We start from the raw sequence: 18,404 nt of genomic DNA, 5'->3' as shown, positions 1-18,404 counted from the left end.
CCGTTTATGTAGCGCACGATAGGCTCTCTCAATTATTACATTATTTTCACCTTCTGAGTGGAGTAGTGATTCAAATATTTGGATACAGGAATCAATCAAAAGACTATTAAACAAAAGGATAAAGGCATTTGGAAATCTTTCTTTACGAGGGTTTCATAACACACATTCACATTTCCCTAAAATAACATTTCAGCACATTGGCTCACAAAAGCACAATTAACTGTATTCTAAATTCTTCATGCTGAAGGATACATTTATGTAATTCACCTCACAAAAACAATTTATAACTCTGGACATTGGCCTTGTGGAGGCTGAGTTACCCTAGTAAGTTTGCACTACAAGAATATGGAACAAGAATGGGAAAGCACATTTTTTTGCTTCCACAGCATATATAATTATAATACAATAAGGTCCAATACATAATGGGAAAACAGATTAGAAAACTGACAATCAGAATGCCAAAAGTTACAAAGGTATTATAAGGAAATCAAAACTCATGGATTGAATCAGGCATTTGAAGTACTGAAGAACTTATTTCAACAAGGCTATAATTATAACAGTTAACAGCTTTGTTAATGTCAACCCAAAATAATGCAATAAATATAAACCGCTTAAGTCATGTGGAAGATGCAGAGAAGTTAAACCAGGCTGAGTACAAATATGCTGACAATTCCTGTACTAATGAGGATGAGAAGTTCATGGAACAGCCTTGTGACAGAGAACTGGGTAAACAGACTCACTGACAGGGCTTTAATATTACCAAGCAGGGAAATGGAACTACCATTAACATCCCAAACAGAGAGAGATGCTATGATCCAGACAAATGGTAAGGGAAAAGGTAGGAATCATCATTTGCCCACATCTGCAATACCAAACACATGCTTCTGAATCATTCACTAGTTACCCACTGGCAGGACCGGCATTTAGTCAACTAGTGCCCTAGGCAAAAGGTCTCCACAGCACCCTCCCAACACCACCCAGTGCCTCAGTCCTGGTCTACCTACACCATCCAGATTACTGGAAAAGTGCCCCTCCTAGAGCGGTGCCCTAGGGGGCTGCCTAGATGCCTTATACCTAAGGCCGGCTATGCCCAGCAGCTGCACACAGAGATTACAGAATGAAGACATCGACTACTGAGAAGCATGCTTCCATTTCACTAAGTACACTGTGTTCTTAGGGGCAGTTTTACATCTCCAATGCAGGACACATTTTGAAGGACAACAGCTGGGAGGGCAGGGTAAACCCACAAAAAATAACCCAAAGCACAGTTTCCCCTCAGTTCTCAGGCAGTACTTTTGGGGAAGGGTAAGTCAGTTAATAATGGAGTAGTTGTTACACCTCCTTTAAAAAACTACTGGTTTCTAATAAAAAATAAAAGCATTGAGACACAAATCAAAAGGACTGCAAATGCAAATGGCCCATCTATACTGTGGCAAAAATCAGGATAAAAATAAAGGTAATAGAGTACCAGATGGTTACAGGCAAGCTATAAATTACTTGCAGGAGAAAATATACTGACTTTGGCAGGAACATTCAAAGAGGGGCCACGGTGGTGCAGCAGTTAGCGTTGTCACCTTACAGCAAGAGGTTCTCCAGTTCGATTCTCAGCTGGGCTGCCTTCTGTATGGAGTCTGCATGTCCTCTTTGTGTTAGCGCGGGTTTCCTCTGAGTGCTCCAGTTTCCTCCCACATTCCAAAGACATGTAGTAGGTGGACTGGATACACTAAATTGGGGTTAGGTGCAAGTGTGTGTGAGTGAGTAGTACGGATAAAATACTGGGACAGGGCTAGCCATCTGGTGGTGTAAACCTTGGCTCAAGATGATTGTCACTGTTGATGTGACACCCCTACCCAATGTCCAAAATGGGACAAAAAGGGTTGAGGATGGATGGATGGATTCTCTTCAAAGTTTACACAAAGTAAACCATATAATGCAAAATGACCACTAAGGTTCGTCAGTCTTCAAATCCAACTGGTTCTCACCCTGACCAGTACCTGAAGTACAGAAGCACTATCGGCTGCACTGTTAAGATGAATAAAATCACAGAGGTATTTGCTTTATTACATATTAAATGCATGAAACAGCAACGTAGAAAAAAATATGAAAACTTCAAAGACCTGCCAGAAAAAGGAAATGCCTTATAAAGTAAGTTTTCAATCCAGATTACAGCAGCATTCAAAATCCCTTTTTTAAATATTTAATTGTGACTGATACAGCAGAATGAACTTGTCAGTTTACTAAACCGGATTACATGGATAACAGCTCTCAACCTCTTAGTGCAAGAATAGGCCAAAAACCAGTGAGGGACAAAGCCTAAAAAAATCAATGACAGATTTTAAATGTTACTCTTCTTAGAGAAACTGCATTTGCATTACCATCCATTTTATGGAGATTAGGAAGTCTGGAACTGTTGTTGTTGTTGTTGTGTCTTTCGGCTTAGGGGTCGCCACAGCGGAACTCCGGTCCGCTAATGTTTGGTAGTGTATTTTTACGTGCCGAGTTACCAGCCCTGACGCACAACCTTCAACGAAGGCACGCCCATTCACGCATGCCTCCACACAGAAGACACTCTAGCTGAGAATCGAACGGGACAACGTCTTGCTATGAGGCGATAACGCTACCGCAGCACCAATACCACGGGATAAGTCTGGAACTGTAATGTGTGTCATTATTTACTGACTAAAATCCTCATCAATGTGGCATAAAAGGGCATTTTAATGAGGATCAGACTAAAAATTTGAGGCAAAATTAAGGACCGCTGAGAGCTGTGCCAAGGATTAATAAAAACAGAGTGCACAATCTAATAATAAATATTAATGGTAGAAGCTTAACTTAATAAGCCATTTTTAAATATTCCCTTGTTAAGAAATACTTGGACTCCAAACCCCAAACTAAACTAAAGGTTTTGTGGTGTCAGTAACTAAGTGAGCTGTATTACTGCAATAGAATGAGAAATCTGCAATCGCACATTCTATAAACAAAAAGTAAAATAAAACTTAAGGGAAATGCATGGCTTTTCATTAATCAAGCCTATAAGCAAGACAAATTCAGAAGAAAACACAAACTGGGATAAAATTCACTAGCTTAAAGGAAGACTTTGACATTATTTAATGACAAGCATGGCAACACATCAGCATCAATTCTTCTACTCTGTATATTATGTTTTTGCATCTGATATGGCTGTTAATGTATATTTATTGGGAAAAAATAACATGAAGATAAACTGTAAGTAAAACACACTACTTAAAAATGTCAGAAGTCTACTGGCATACCACAGAAAACCTATGCAAAAAAAATCCCAAAATTGATATAAAATGAGATACCTTTTTGCAGCTGAAGAAAATGTTTCCTTTCTGGCAACTGACACAGAACCATGACTTGGTTTCCTGATCATCGCGCCCCCATTAGGTATACATGACATAGACAAGGCTTCACGTAAAACTGCTGGACCTGAAAAAAAAAAAACAAAGGGTTACAAAACATTAACTGACATTTCTTAATTCATCTGAAATGCCCAGAAGCACTACCCCAAACAACACAACACTAACACTGTATGGTATCAAAATGCATTAAAAAAACAAACAAACACAGACCTACATTTCATCAATTGTCACCTCTATAGAAATTCATGCAGATTAATTCTATATCAAATCATCTGTACATTTTCTATACATTTTCCTATAGCTCTGTAACCATAACAGTGTCTTATGAGTAGGTCTTTCATTGTGAAGTTTTGAAATGCAAAGGTTGTTTTACTGACTGTATGTTCTACAACCTGTAATACTTACATACACACACACACACACACACACACACACACACACACACACACACACACACATGAGTTTCCACAGTGTTGGGGTTTCCCTTCCCTGTTCCAGTTTACTCATGTGTACTAACCCTACATTTTATCTTAAGAAAAAAATGTCCTTAATAGTGCCACTACACAAGACACTCTGTGACACTACGCATGCACTACACATGCACACCAGTATAATTATCCACTTACCTATTTCTTAATCTAACGCTACCTTGCAAAACCTTGCACACACACATACTCCCACAGCTAATGACAACCTTTTTATTATATCAGGAAAAACTTCTGCAATAACACAGAAACCCACTTAAATTCAACAGAAGCGCATCTCATACATAACATCAACACATTAACTTTACTAAATTTAAAAAGCCTGCACACAGTGAAACCAATACTCAGCATAAAAACAAAACAGTTTACACTGTTGACAAAATCACAATCTGACAGAATAAACTGCAACCATAAATTACATATAATTTATAAAATGGAAAAGAAAAGCTGACCAACCAGGCTGCTAACTATCTGTGCATCAAATCTAGAGCAGGACACATGGGTCACAGATATCCACTTACAGATGTCAAAATCCAGCAAAATGACACCACCTTTAAAAGTAATGTAATATGGGAAAAACATCAAACACAAAAATACTGCAAACAAAATACAAACCGATAAAACAATAAAAAACATCAAACAGCAGAAATACACCCATCAACTCTTGAGTGCAAGTTATCAGTAAATTTTTTCACATATTTGGTACTTTTTTCTTTCTTTCATTTTAGTCCAGTGTCAATCATGATTAAAACCAACTGTGAAAGGAATGACTAACTGAAAGCAGCAGTATTTTAGAGCTCCATATATAAATAATACATGAAAAAATATTCTTTTTTTTTCTTCAAAGTATAAAATCTTATAGATAAAGGACTAATTTACATAAATAAAAACTTTGGTGAAGTTTTACAAAGAATTTCCTGTCAAAAAGCTTGGAGAAATATTCACTTGTTAAAATGAGCAACTCAAGGAATTCTCACCAGGATGCTGCCGTAAAAAAGGAACTACAACAGATGGCATCTACCCTGCAGGAGTCGTCTTTGAAGATGGATGATTTTAAAGAGAACCTAGAAAATCTTAAAACAAGCAGTCAAAAACAGGCTGACACCCTCAAGGAAATGCCTTAGAAAGCAGACTTAAGGAAGAGGAAACACAGAAAGAACAGCTTCTTAAACAAAACACTTGGTTGGTTAATAAAGTGGATGACTTGGAAAATAGGGAGAGGAGAAATAACATCAGGATTTTTGGATTACCTGAAAACACAGAAAGTGAGGATATTATTTCCTTTTTATCAAGCTGGATCCCTGACTTTTTAAATTTAAAAGAAGGACTTTCTTTTGGCATTGAAAGGGCAGACAGAGCTCTTGGGAAACCTACCACTAACTCAAACTCTCCTCCTAGGTCAATAATTATCAAATTTCTTTCATACTTGGACAAGGAACTGATTTTAAGATCTGCTTGGAGGAAGGCACCTCTAAAATATTAACAGAGCCTGATAAGATTTGAAAACGACTATTCATCTAGAATAACGGAACAAAGGAAAAAAGTGTGGCCAATGATAAAGTTTCTGAAACAAAATAAGATCAAGGCACAACTTGCATATCCAACTAAGATAAGAATACTGTATGCCAACGAGATGAGGACTTTTATTGACTTAGAGGAAGCCTCTTCATTTATTAAAACAAATAATGTGATTACTTTACCAGAAGATATGGACTGGATGTCACCTTCTCTCAAGAGAACAAAAGAAACAAATGTCTGGACAGACGTCAAAAAAAGACGCAAAAGACTGACACTATTACAGCCAAATCTCTGAAAAGCATATACTATGACATGAATTGTTTTAACATTACTTTAAAGGACCAATTTTACTGCTGGGAATTTTAAAACAAAGGTAACCTAACTACTGGAATCTTTATCTATATTTTTTGAAAATAGATGACACATGAGAGTTTTCACATTACCTCAGGTATGTAAAACTGGGTACTTTTCTTTCACAGAAGGAGGGTTATATATCACATAAAACATTTATACTGTAAATCAACATACATAGCATATGTGTATTTTCTTTTAATTTTCCCTTTTCTTACTATTTATTTTAACTGCATCTTGTCTCCCTTTCTAAATTCTCTACTATTTACTATACTAATATAGTCTGTATATATTTAATATCTCACTATCTATACATAGATAAATAAAAGTCTAAAATAATCTAGTTTTAAGGTAGACTAATTGGAATAGTGAACTTAATTAATTATTACAATATTTATTAGATTGATGATAGCCACTGCTATGCTTATTGGGAATGGGGACATGTTCGTGATTAACTCTGAAATGTTCCATTCATTTACATATGTCCCTTGAATTATTTCCTTTTAGTATTAACAAATATATTAAAAGAGGGAAAAATTTACTGTTGGTTAAGAGAAAAAGAAGTTATGTCTTACCATAATGTTCCATCTGTGTTGTAGATCTTTGTTCATTCATTACTGGAACTCATACGGCCGTTTCCAAGCTCGCGCCAGCCAAAAGCTCTCAGCCAAGACCTACCCATAATGCCCCTCTCCTAGTTACTTCAGATCAAGTTTGCCCGCCCTTAGATAATAGATGTAGTAATAGAAAAAAAATAGTAGGAGGCTCTGTCTGAGCAAATACCCTAACCGGGCATTCCTAAAGTCCACCAGGTGTCTAGGCATGGGGAAGGAGGGTGGAAAGTAATGAATGAACAAAGATCTACAACACAGATGAAATGTTATGGAAAGACATAACTTCTTTATCTGATGTTGTAAATCTTTGTTTATTCATTACCATTAGGACAGAGTCCCCAGCTACTTGAGTCCTCGGTAGCCCTAAGGAAGGATATTCCTGAGCACCATAGAACCAAAAATGCTCGTTCTCTGGAGGCCAAATCCAATTTGTAATGCGATATAATGGTATGAGGTCCTGCTCAAGTGGCTGACGTGCAGATATCATCCATAGAGGTTCTGGAATTAAATGCTATAGAAGTAGCCATAGATCTGGTAGAATGAGCCTTTATTCTGGAAGGTATGGATAGCTTATTCTGTTGGAAGATAAAGGTTATGATGTTTCTAAGCCAGAGGGATAAAGTCACTTTGGAAACAGGTTTATCCAATCTGGGTCCTGCAAAGGTCACAAACAATTGATCTGTTTCCCTGAAGGATTTAGTCCTGTCCAAATAACAATGAAGCTGCCGATGCACATTAAAGGTGTGCAAAAGGTACTCCCCTCTGTTATAATGCTGAGGGAAGAAAACCGGCAGGTCAATAGATTGGTTAATGGAAAAGCCAGAAATGACCTTGGGCAAGAAAGAAGGGTCAGTATGAAGGGAAACCCTATCCATGTGGAAGATCAAGTAAGGACTCTTGACACTCAAATCCAACAGCTCAGATACTCTTCGCGCTGAGGTAAGTGCTACTAGAAGTAAGGTTTTCCATGACAAAAATTGCAAATCACAAGAATCAAAAGGCTTGAAAGGAGAACCTGTGAGAGACTGAAGTACCAAAGTTAAGTCCCAGGGTTCTAAGGGAGGCTTGACCGGAGGTTTAACATGTAATACTCCTTTCAAAAAGGTCTTGCATATGTGGTGTGACATACTTGAAGAATTATCAAGATCATTATGAAAATTGGCGATAGCTGCTAAATGTACAGTGATTGTCAAAGCTCCTGCATGCAAAACAGTAGTGAAGTATTGTAGGGCCTTTTGAATAGGCATAGAGAAAGAGTCTAAGTTCTGATCTTTGGCCCAAATAGAGAACCTAGACCATTTACTAGAATAAACTTTCCTAGTGGAAGGTTTGTGTGAAGCCAGAAGAATTTCACAAACAGGAGATGGGATGTCAGGCAGACTGGCAATCATTGGAAGTGAAGGAACCAAACTGTGAGCTTGAGACTGTACAGGTTCAGATGAATCAGTCACTGAGGATGAGATAACAGGTCTTGGGAATGATCCAGGATCCACGGACTGTGAATCAGATGAGGCCATAAGGAAGATCCGGTGGCCAATCGTGTGTTAGAGCGGCCCTCGGTGGTTCCCCCTTAGGGGGAGATCAGGGAAAAGTAGCTTCTGCATTTGTAGTTTAGGGGGGGAAGCAAACAGGTCACAGCAAGGCTTGCCCCAGCGTTGGAAGATCCGATCCACTGTTACAGGGTTGAGGGACCACTCGTGAGGCATCAGGATGTTCCTGCTCAGATTGCCCGCAATAAGGTTGGAACTCCCGGGAATGTGTGTTGCTATAAGGAAGTGTTGGAAGCTATCACCCAGTGCCAAATCCTCATGACTTCCTGACACAGGGGGTAAGACCTGGTTCTGCCTTGCTTGTTGATATACCAGATGACTGAATTGCAATGGTCCCGGAGGGTAGGGATGCATGGAATGCTTGCAATGCTAGGAGAACTGCCCTCAGTTCCAGGACATTTATGTGCAAATTGGCCTTCATGGGGGACCAGGTGCCTTGGACAGTCTTTGCCTGGAAATGCCCCCTCCTCACCCTAACAGGGAAGCATCTGTTATCACCATGGCCATGGGCTGGGGAAGACAGAATGGTCGACACCAAAGATTCGTTTGTGGGTTCATCGACCATAACATTTCTTCCTTGCAATGGTTTTAAAGATGTAACATGTGGTTGAATGGGTAAATTAGCAATGACCATTGTGCAGAAAGGAGCCACTGTAGGATTTTCATGTGCAGTCTTGCCAGTGATACCAATGCAATGGCAGTTGCCATGGAGCCTAAGAGTTGCAGTACAAGACGTGCTGGTACAGATGTCTGAGGAAGAAGGTCTTGAATTTGGTGTGTTATGTTCAAAAACCTGTGAAGGGGGAGAGAAGCTTGACAGGATGTTGTGTTGAAGACCGCTCCATTGAATTCCAGTGTCTTCATTGGAGACACTGAGATTTGTCCTTGTTGACTGCAATCCCTAAGCGGAGACCGACACCTTGAGTGTAAGAAGCTTCCTGGTCGGAGCGGTAAGGAGCCAATCATCTAGATAGGGAAATACATGAAATCCTTGTAGTTGAAGATGAGCTACCACAACTGCCATACATTTGGTGAACACTCAAGGGGCTGTCGAAAGAACGAATGGCAGTGCCCTGAACTGGTAGTGATGGGCTCCCAGCCGGGAGTGGAGAAACATCTGGAAGCGGTGATCCATCTTTATGTGGTAGTATGCTTCCTGGAGGTCTATACAGCACATCCAGTTGTCCCTCCCTAGGAAGGGAAGAATGGACTGTACCATGACCATCCGGAATTTTTGAAGTTTGATAAATTTGTTCAGTAGGCTGAGATCCAGGATTGGTCTCCAGTCCCGTGTCTTTTTTGGCACTAAAAAGAACCTCGAGTAAAACCTGGATTCTGTCTGCTCTGGTGGTACTGGCTGGATGACTCTTTTCCTTAGCAGCTTTTCTATTTCTAAGGCTGCTAATTCCCTCTGATTGGGTAGTACATCAGGGATGGGAGTTAAATTGAATGGTATTTGGTAGCCTCTGGATATTATTCTCTGCACCCAAACATCGGTAGTAATAAGATGCCAGGCTGGTAGATGCAGAGAAAAATGACCCCCGACTGCTTTCAAAGGAAAACAATCGGGCCGCTGCTCAGGAGTGATGGTAGGGTCTGCCGGAGAAAGAATCTCTAGTGCCCTGGTTACACGTATGCCCTCTACCTCAAAAGGGACGTCTTCCATATGAGTTGCCCCATCTTTCCCGGGGGAATTGTTCACCTCGAGTGTCACAAAAAGGTCCTTGGGATTTCTTGAAACACATTTTTCCTCCCTTCTGGTTCCTGGAGTAGGACCTCTGGGGGTTGGAAAGGCGTATGCCCACAGCAGACAAGGTATTTCCGTCTTTCTCACTATGTGCAAGTGTGTTTCGTACTTTGAGTCCAAAAAGTGCAGATTTGATGACAGGAAGATTTAAAGGGGTCTGCAAAGTCACACAACCGCATCCAAGCATTACGTCTCATGACAACGCCTGATCCGGCAGCTTGAGCTGCCCCCTTGGTGGAGTGAGATATCAAACGCATCGAGGAGTTCAATATGGATTCAAGGGTAGCTAGCTGGGAGGTGACAGCATCACGCATCTCATCAGGCAGTACCCCACCAAAGAGGGAGACATTTTGGAAATTATGTCTCTTTGGAGGTGAGTAAAGTGTGCCAGATAGTACAGCAACTGAATGGCGAATGTCGCTGAAGCATAGGTCCATTTCCAAAATCTGTCCATGGTTTGGGACTCTCTGTTTGGAGGATGGATGGTGGAACAATCTTCTGCCAGTTCCCTCTTGGTGGCCGCCACCACGACCATAGAATCAAATGTCAACTGCTAGGACCAGTGGTGCTGGTCTTCAGGTGTAGATAAAATTTTTTGTCTGGCCTCTGAGGGACAGGTTCTACATTGTCTGGGGCCATCCAGGCATGCTGCACAATGATTTTAACAAGGTCACATGCCAGTGGAGTCACTCAGGAAGTAGATGGCCGGGCACGGAAGGCCTGCAGGAACACCGATTCCTCAGAAGAAGGGTTACAGGACTTCCAGTCTCCCCATTGCTTGAGAATTTCGAGAATCTGTCTGAATGAGATGTCATCTGGGAAAGACCATGGGGACCCTTCCCCCTCATCACAATCAGTGTCTTTGGTGATAGATTCCTCTGGTGAATCAAGGTGCTTTCTCATGCAGCATTTCTTCCGGGGTGGCTCCCCAGTGGGATCTTCTGAGGAGGACTCCGGAGAAGGGGTTCCCTTCAAAGAGGGTTCTTGTGACTCCCGTGCCCGGGTTCCCGAAATAGAGGGTTGGGAGAGGTGCATGCTAGGGGAGGGTTCTGATACTGATGTCATTGGTGCTGACTGCGAGTCCACTACCTGTACAGCAGGCCCAAATGAGGAGGGATGGGAGTCCGGAACCGGGAGAGACAACCTCAAAACCAGGGTCACACCTCGCCATGAGGAGCCCACCTCCAGGTGAAGAGCTCTGAGAAAACTGGAAGCCATCGGAGCTGTGGACATAGACGGCGCCAGCTAGAAAATAGGTGCTGGGTTAGGTACCAAGGTACAGATGGGTCCAGCACTGCTTTGGGAGTGCATCAGTTCTACCGGAGCTGATGCAGCAAGGGAAACACTGCTGTCGGAACCGAGACAGTATGCACCGGAGTGGAAGTATCCTGTCCTTGGCAGGTATTCGAGTTTTGGAGCCAAAGAAACTGTCAGCACCATGGCTGGGGATGGTGCAGAAGCAGGTACAGTCATCGGAGCCGATGTTGGATCCAAGGACGGCAGCGAAGTCAGTGGTGCCGAGGTTGGAACTGAAATAGGGGTGAATATCATGGATGGCACTGATGGAGATGACACAAAGCCTGGTGCCGATGACGTCTGCACTGAGGGCGCCAGTGAAGCACAAAGCTGACTCGGTCCCGTAACTAATGGAGATGCAGGAAACGAGTGACTCAGTTTGTCCTTATGTTTTTTGGAGGGGGTGAGACCACTGACCCAGATAGAGTCTCTGAAAAAAGGCATCTTGAGTAATCTGTTTTTCCTCATGATTTTTGGTCTTTGGAGGGAGTGAGACCTCCAACCCAGATACAGCCTCTGAAAAAGGTGTCTTGAGTAATCCTTTTAAGATAAGTTTATTTTTACGTTCTGCTAGTGTACAGTTACTAAAACTGGCGCAAACGTCACAGTCAGCTTTAATATGATCCACGTCCAAACAGTAGACACAATGAACATGTGTATCTGAGTTAGGCATCTTATGTCCACACTTGTCACACTGTTTAAATACCAACTTAGCTTTGTCTGACATAGTAAGGCAACAAGGCTATCCTATAGAAAAATTAAGGGAGAAAATACCAATGATGTTATTTAAAAAAAAAAAAATACCACTAGTAAAAACGAAAGGCCTGTCAAAGACAGGAGAGAGGGACAGTACCAATAAAGGTAAAAAATTTAATTACCAAGGAAAAGGGTAGGAAATAGGCTTAGGTTATAGGCAACAGTGAGAAAAGGCTAACTTGACTAAAAATTAAATAATTCTGAAGAGAAACTGTCTTAAAATTAAAAATTTTCTACTTAACTTTGAGACAGATGGCTAGCACATCTGATTAGGAATGCGGCAAACGAGATCTGGTGTAACTAGGAGGGGGCATTATGGGTATGTCTTAGCTGAGAGTTTTTGGCTGGCACGAGCTTGGAAACGGCCGTATCGGTTCCGAGGACGGAACCAAGGTCCTAATGGTAATGAATAAACAAAGATTTACATTAGATGTGAAGCTTTCTTCACATTCTATTTGTATTGCCATAGCAACAGTAAACAATTGCTGCAGTTTCTAAGGACACCATGAACCTGCGAAGTGCATTTAGCCTCACAGATAACAAATAAGAAAAAGTAATGTTGTTTAGTTATTAAAATGCAAAACAACCTAAGCAAGGTAAAATAAATACATAATAGGACTATTTGTAAATATTTTATGATTTATCCTCATAGGATTACATATTCCTAGAAGCACAACTGAAATGTTCCCAAACTACATGTGCACTTAAATGTAGCTGCTTGATTATAAAGTATTACTCAGTTTAACATGCTGATTCCACAAGCTGTCTGCACTGTAAAAGTTACATTTTATATCTTACTTGAAATTGACAGTCTCTAGAGCACATGAAAAGATACATATTACTTTTTGCAATATGTTATCTTTGCAGTTACCTCACACTCTGTACAAACTCACTTGGCAACTGATAGCTATTCATTTAAAATATCAGTTTAAATATTAAATGTGCCCTTGAAATGCTATTGACATTTTGACAAAATATGATCTGAACTGTAAAATGAATGACTTGAAAGAAGTGAAGTAATGAACAGATTTCAAAGACAGTTCTTGACACTACATACAGTATAAGTAAAAATGTATATTCACAAGGAAGTATTGAAATGTTTTTGTCTTCCAGTTAAAATAACTTACTTTCAACATTTTGCGATATCAGAAAGTTTGAAGAGCTAGGAAATTACTATTATTTGTCTTTATAATGATTATTAGACAGATGTTAGACTCTGCTTTGTTTAATGAATTGTGTGACACGTTTATGAGGAAAAGTGGACTCAGATGTTATTACAATAGTTATTAGATTAATGGTGGACAATGTTATGCTTAATGGGTTACGGGGCATGTTAGCGATTAACTCTGAAATGTTTTGTTTATATACATACTGTCAGTTGAAATATTTCCTATAATATTAACATAATATATAAAAGGAGGGAAAATGTACTGTTGCTTGTGAGAAGTGAATCTTTCTTTACATTCTATCAGCCTCATGAAGTATTTCACTTTTCTTTTTTTTTAACACTCATTGATTAGGAACCGCTATATTTGCATTGTCATGGCAACAGAAAACAACTGCGGCAGTTGCTATGGATTTTGTGAATTTGCGAAGTGCTTTTGGCCTCACATATAATAGCATTCTTGAGATGGCTTGTTTAAGCAGTCTCAAGTAATGAAAAATGATCTTAACTACTTTATTCAGAAGTTATGGTTCAGTATAAATATAAATGTGTTTGAAGTTCACAAAAGTGGTCAAACTACTTGAATTTTTATCAATTCTGTTGGATGTGTCATTGTTGGAAATATGGATATAAGCTGTATCACCCTATCTTTCCATCTGATTTAGACCCTGCTTTACTCCAGATAACTACTGTTGTTTTCTGGAAGCATCAACCACTGGTACTGCATCACATTTTATTGTGCATGGTTCTCACAGGATAAGCTAATTAAGCCTATTTACAAATAACAATGCAAAATATTACTGCTACAGTTCTGCATATATGAGATGACTTTTGTGACTATGTGATTCTTTCTTTAAAACTTTTACATGTGAATTTATTTTACCACCCCTACCTTCTCACAACCCAAACAACCAAAAATATTAGGTATACTAACTGTTTAATGTCTACAATTTGAAAAATTATTTTTTATTTTTTACTGGTTGTAGTCATATTTCGGCAACTTTTGTCCTACTGACTCCATCAGGTGACCAGAATATGTTAATGTGCACACAGCTCTCTTTGTAAGGCCATCCATTTGAAAATCAGACTTAAAGAGTATAACAACAGGCAAGAATATGTACTACATTTCCTATGTGCTCTCAGGTACAGTCATAAGCAGATAAAATAAGATATTTTCATTTTGTTAATGACATTCTCCCACCATAATCCAACAAAAAACATAATTTCCAATAAGTCCACTCCATAAGACAATAATTTGTCTAACAAACCCTGAAAAGACCACAAGTTATGTAAAATATAAAAAGTATAAAGTTGTATAGATTGGAGAAAATTCCTTAAGTATGCTCACAGGTATCTCTCCTACCCATCATACCTGTAACAACATCCTTCAGCTTGTGGAAATGTTGAATTTAAGCTAATGTATAAAGTACTCCTATTTCATGTATTTCCTGATCAAATTATTTTGACCACAAAAACTGTCATTTTGTAAAATATTTATACCTTTAAATCTCTTAGACCCTTACACAACTAACTTTTCTCATTTCTCATCATAATAACAAGCATGACAATTCTAAGTTGTAATTTTCCAACATGTTCAAGCAGGAGCAAATCTCCAGCTATGGCAGTCCATCTTAGTACTATATTCTCCACACTTCAATCGGAATGCTGTTTTAGCTTGGTCTCAAGCTTATCAGACATTTCCATTAGCCAGCTGCTCCAAGAATACTACGTTTGTTTTCTTCTGTCACTAAGGTCCCTATCCATCCTACCAGGACCCTTTTCTTGTATCTCCCACATATAAAAACAATCATCCAGACTTGTGCATTTTTACCTTTCAAAACAGTTGTTAAATGACTAATGACTTAACAGAGTGGATGTGACCTAGTTCTAATAATAATAATAATAATAATAATAATAATAATAATAATAATAATAACAGTAGAATACCCTTTCCAGTTCCTCAAGATATTGAGCTTAAAAAGAGAGATGGTTTACACATAGCCTCACATGCAGGCATTTACAGTAATTATATGACTTTAAATCAAACTGCTTCATAGTAAAGTAGGGGGTCAGGTACCATAAGCCATTCAACCTTTCTTCCCAGAATCAATTTTCCAATGATACTCTCACTTTGGCTTCACACCATTCAAAGTCTATTATCATATTCTTGCAGACTTAAAAAATATGCATGGCTGTTCTGCTGGAAAAAGTGAAAGGAAAGGGTAGTAAAAATATTAGGGCCAGAACTTGATCCAGTTCTAATAAATTCATCTTCCACCGATTACTGGCACTTTTGATTCAAGCCAACAATTCTAAGTGTTATAGACTGACAGACCCCATCCAGCCTCCCAAATATTTAACAAGAGTTTCTTTCCCACATATGAGCACATTCTTTCTTCATAACCAATGACTGAACAGTTTATAGAAACAGCCTTTGTGATATCCTGATTGATTTTATAGCCAGCCAAACAAACTATGTTTGGCATTCTTAGAACAAATGACCCATACTTCCTCAAGCCTACTGAAATAGGAAAACGATCTGAAAAAAAAAAAAACATTTTGTACTCCTTAAGACACAAATCAGGCCCCGTAACAGATCTTAAATAATTGCATTATTTTGTTAAAATCTATATCAAGTTTATAGGCTCTATCTTTGAGACAACTAGACATTGAGTCCATAAAAAGAACTGTCAGGAAACATAAAAAAGGTAAAAACACAGTGCAACTCCAACAACACACAGAACCAGAGGTTGACAATCTGTTAAGTTCCAATCTGGAGGTTGCTAACATAAAGGTATTGCTACTCAATGCTAGGAGCCTTAACAAAAAGTTCCATTCCCTCCAAACACATCTTTTCCATAGAAAACATTGATATATGCATTGTTACAAATTCTAGTTCAAGATAATGAGAACACTCCATGATTGCAGAGGTTCAATGCCTACCACATGCTTAGCCCCACAACATTAGAAGAAAGCACTAAAGGTGATGGTGTTTCTACATTCTTAAAAAAGGCATTTCCCCTCCATATTCATTAGACAAGATAATGACCTGGAAATCCTCCATGTCAAACTGTGTAGTAATAAACACCCCTTATCATAACAGAGCTAACTATAAGACCCTCAATATACCCCTCAGCCCATATGTTCCACCTTACCAGTACTGAGACTCTATGCATTAAGCCCAACACTATTCTCCTAGAAGATTTCAATTACCCCCCCCCCCCAATTAACTGAGAGATTTAAATATCTTCAAATGTGTATACCCAGAAATCTCTGGACTTCATTGATACAAACTTGCTGGACCAGTGACTCCGCACCCCAATCAAAAGCAATAAAATCCGGGACATGGTCTTGGGACAACTAATCTATTCTCCAATTTTAGGTTCCGCCCTAGTCAAATCAGATAACAAATCAGTTACTTTTTTCTTAAGACTGAAGTCAGAAGCATCTTTATTCTTGGTTATGCCAAGGTTTTTTCTTCTCCTTTCGGCTTTTCCTTTTAGGGGTCTCCAGAGCAGAACAATGGTCAAGGTTAGTCTATTAAAAGTGAGTGATAACCTGGTGAAATTCAAAAATTCCTTCCCTCTTGATGAGCACAGTGCTTAAGTGGAACACTTTACAGCTAAATTCTATGAACATGTAAATAGCTGCATAGATGCATTCCCCTCAGAAACAAATACAATGCCAGATTTCAAAATAAACCCCTATGGCGGGGCCATAATACTAACAGGCTATATGATAAAAGAAACAACTCATTCCACACAAAAATAAATTTAAATTTCAAGATGCAAATAACATTCCTGCTAGAGCTTAACAAGGAAATTTGGATCTTGATAAAATCAACCAAAGCCAGCTATAAGGTAACAACAGTAGTGTCACCCAGGGAAGGATAACCACAAAGCTTTTCTTAACTGTGTTAGAAACCTCAGAACCAATGCCCATCACGGCACAGAGCTAATAGGAAAGGATATGACATACTTAAACTTAGAGGACACAGCCAGTCTGTTAGTATACAAACATAGTATAACCTTCACCAGCCTCCCCTCCCCCAATATTCTAAAATCAAACACCTACATCTACACCTTCATCTCAAACCTCCAGAGAACAAGGCCAAGACCACTACTTCTGAAGGACCGGATAAAATACCAGCATACATACATAGCATGAAACATGACTGGTCTGTTCCCCTACAGAGTTTATTCAAGCTCAGCCTTCAATGGGGCTTTGTAGTGGATGAATTGAAGAGAGCAAATGTCATCCCCTTGCACAAAGGTAGAGCAACAATGGATCCGGGTAACTACAGACGTATAAGCTTGACCCACTTAATCTGAAAGGTTATGGAAAGGATCATTATGGAACTGATAAATATGGACATACACAACTCAAGCAAGTTCATAATGACAGATAAGTCCCATAAGCTCAGTAAGGATCATTACGGAATTAATAAACAAAAACATAGATAACATGCAAACTCTTGACTCAAGCCAGCTCAGAGTCATCAAGGGCATATCCTACCTACTTAATCTGTTTTGACATCTTCAAGAAGGACACTGAAGCAATCAATGAGGCCAAATCACTGTATTCCAAGTATCTAGACCTCACAAAGGCATTCAACACCATCTTAAACTCAGATGCCATAGATAAACTCTCTCAGCTAAATGTATATCCCTATAAAACTCACTTGCTCACAAAAAGAACTCTGGTAATAAGGGTGGGAGGATTTAACTCCTCCAAAAGGCCTGTCATTAACAGTTTTCTCCAAAGTTTAGTCCTTGGGACAACTCCAGTTTGGCATTTACTTCTAAGAGATCAAAGCAAATCTTAAGGGTTTATTTCACACCACATTGTATGTAACTGTAAACTTGATACCATCATAAACTCCCCAGAGGACACCAAAATCCTCCAAGAGGGAATTTTTCAAACTAATAGTCAAAAGTATGGGCTAAGACTAAATGCCAAAAAATGTATAATTATATCCTTCATCAAGCATGACCTGCCTTCTACTACATTGATAATACATCCCTGAAAGTTGATCCCTTCATCATGGATCTGGGAACTTACAATGACAATTAACTGCTCTTTGTTCATCACACGTCCATTGTTATAAGAAAGTTCTTTTTCAACATGCAGCTTATATCTAAAGGTGTGGCATCCATGTCCACAGATGTAATCATTCCACTGTAATTTGCTCTCACCAGGCAGATCATGAAATATAATGGCCTATTGAGTATGTACCTGTCAGAACACTTGCTACAACTGGGGTGACTAACAGTTTTGTACTGAAAAAATCAAGGGTATAAATGACAAAAACTAAGCAGACCATCTTAAAGCCTTCTCGCTCTGTAGTACCATAAAGACAACTAAGAGGCAACATTTGCCTCTGGTAGAGAACCTCATCAGACCCTATACTGTCAAATGTATTAGACATTCATATGTCCAACAGTAGAGTGAACACCAACTCAAGGGATCTATCAGTCTCTTTTTGCAATTTAAATAGAACATGTTGAAGGTATTGTTATATTTCACACAGAATACTTCT

The 18,404-nt window shown here is 39.2% G+C and overlaps 1 protein-coding gene across 4 annotated transcripts in view; it reads right to left on the bottom strand.

The window, feature by feature from the left end:
* The window catches only part of EML4 (EMAP like 4), a 1,975,061-nt gene that overhangs the window by 671,098 nt on the left and 1,285,559 nt on the right, over window positions 1–18,404 (bottom strand). For all 4 annotated transcript variants that reach the window (XM_044060268.1, XM_044060269.1, XM_044060261.1 and 1 more), the window contains exon 3: window positions 3,324–3,450. In XM_044060268.1, the coding sequence (XP_043916203.1) occupies window positions 3,324–3,450 (127 nt within the window). The remainder of the gene's footprint in view (window positions 1–3,323; window positions 3,451–18,404) is intronic.

The sequence above is a fragment of the Protopterus annectens genome, chromosome 1.part0 (genome assembly GCF_019279795.1).
Source record: "Protopterus annectens isolate FY-2018-M chromosome 1.part0, PAN1.0, whole genome shotgun sequence".
NCBI classification, from domain to species: domain Eukaryota; kingdom Metazoa; phylum Chordata; order Ceratodontiformes; family Protopteridae; genus Protopterus; species Protopterus annectens.
This window is presented reverse-complemented; position numbering and strand designations above follow the sequence as displayed.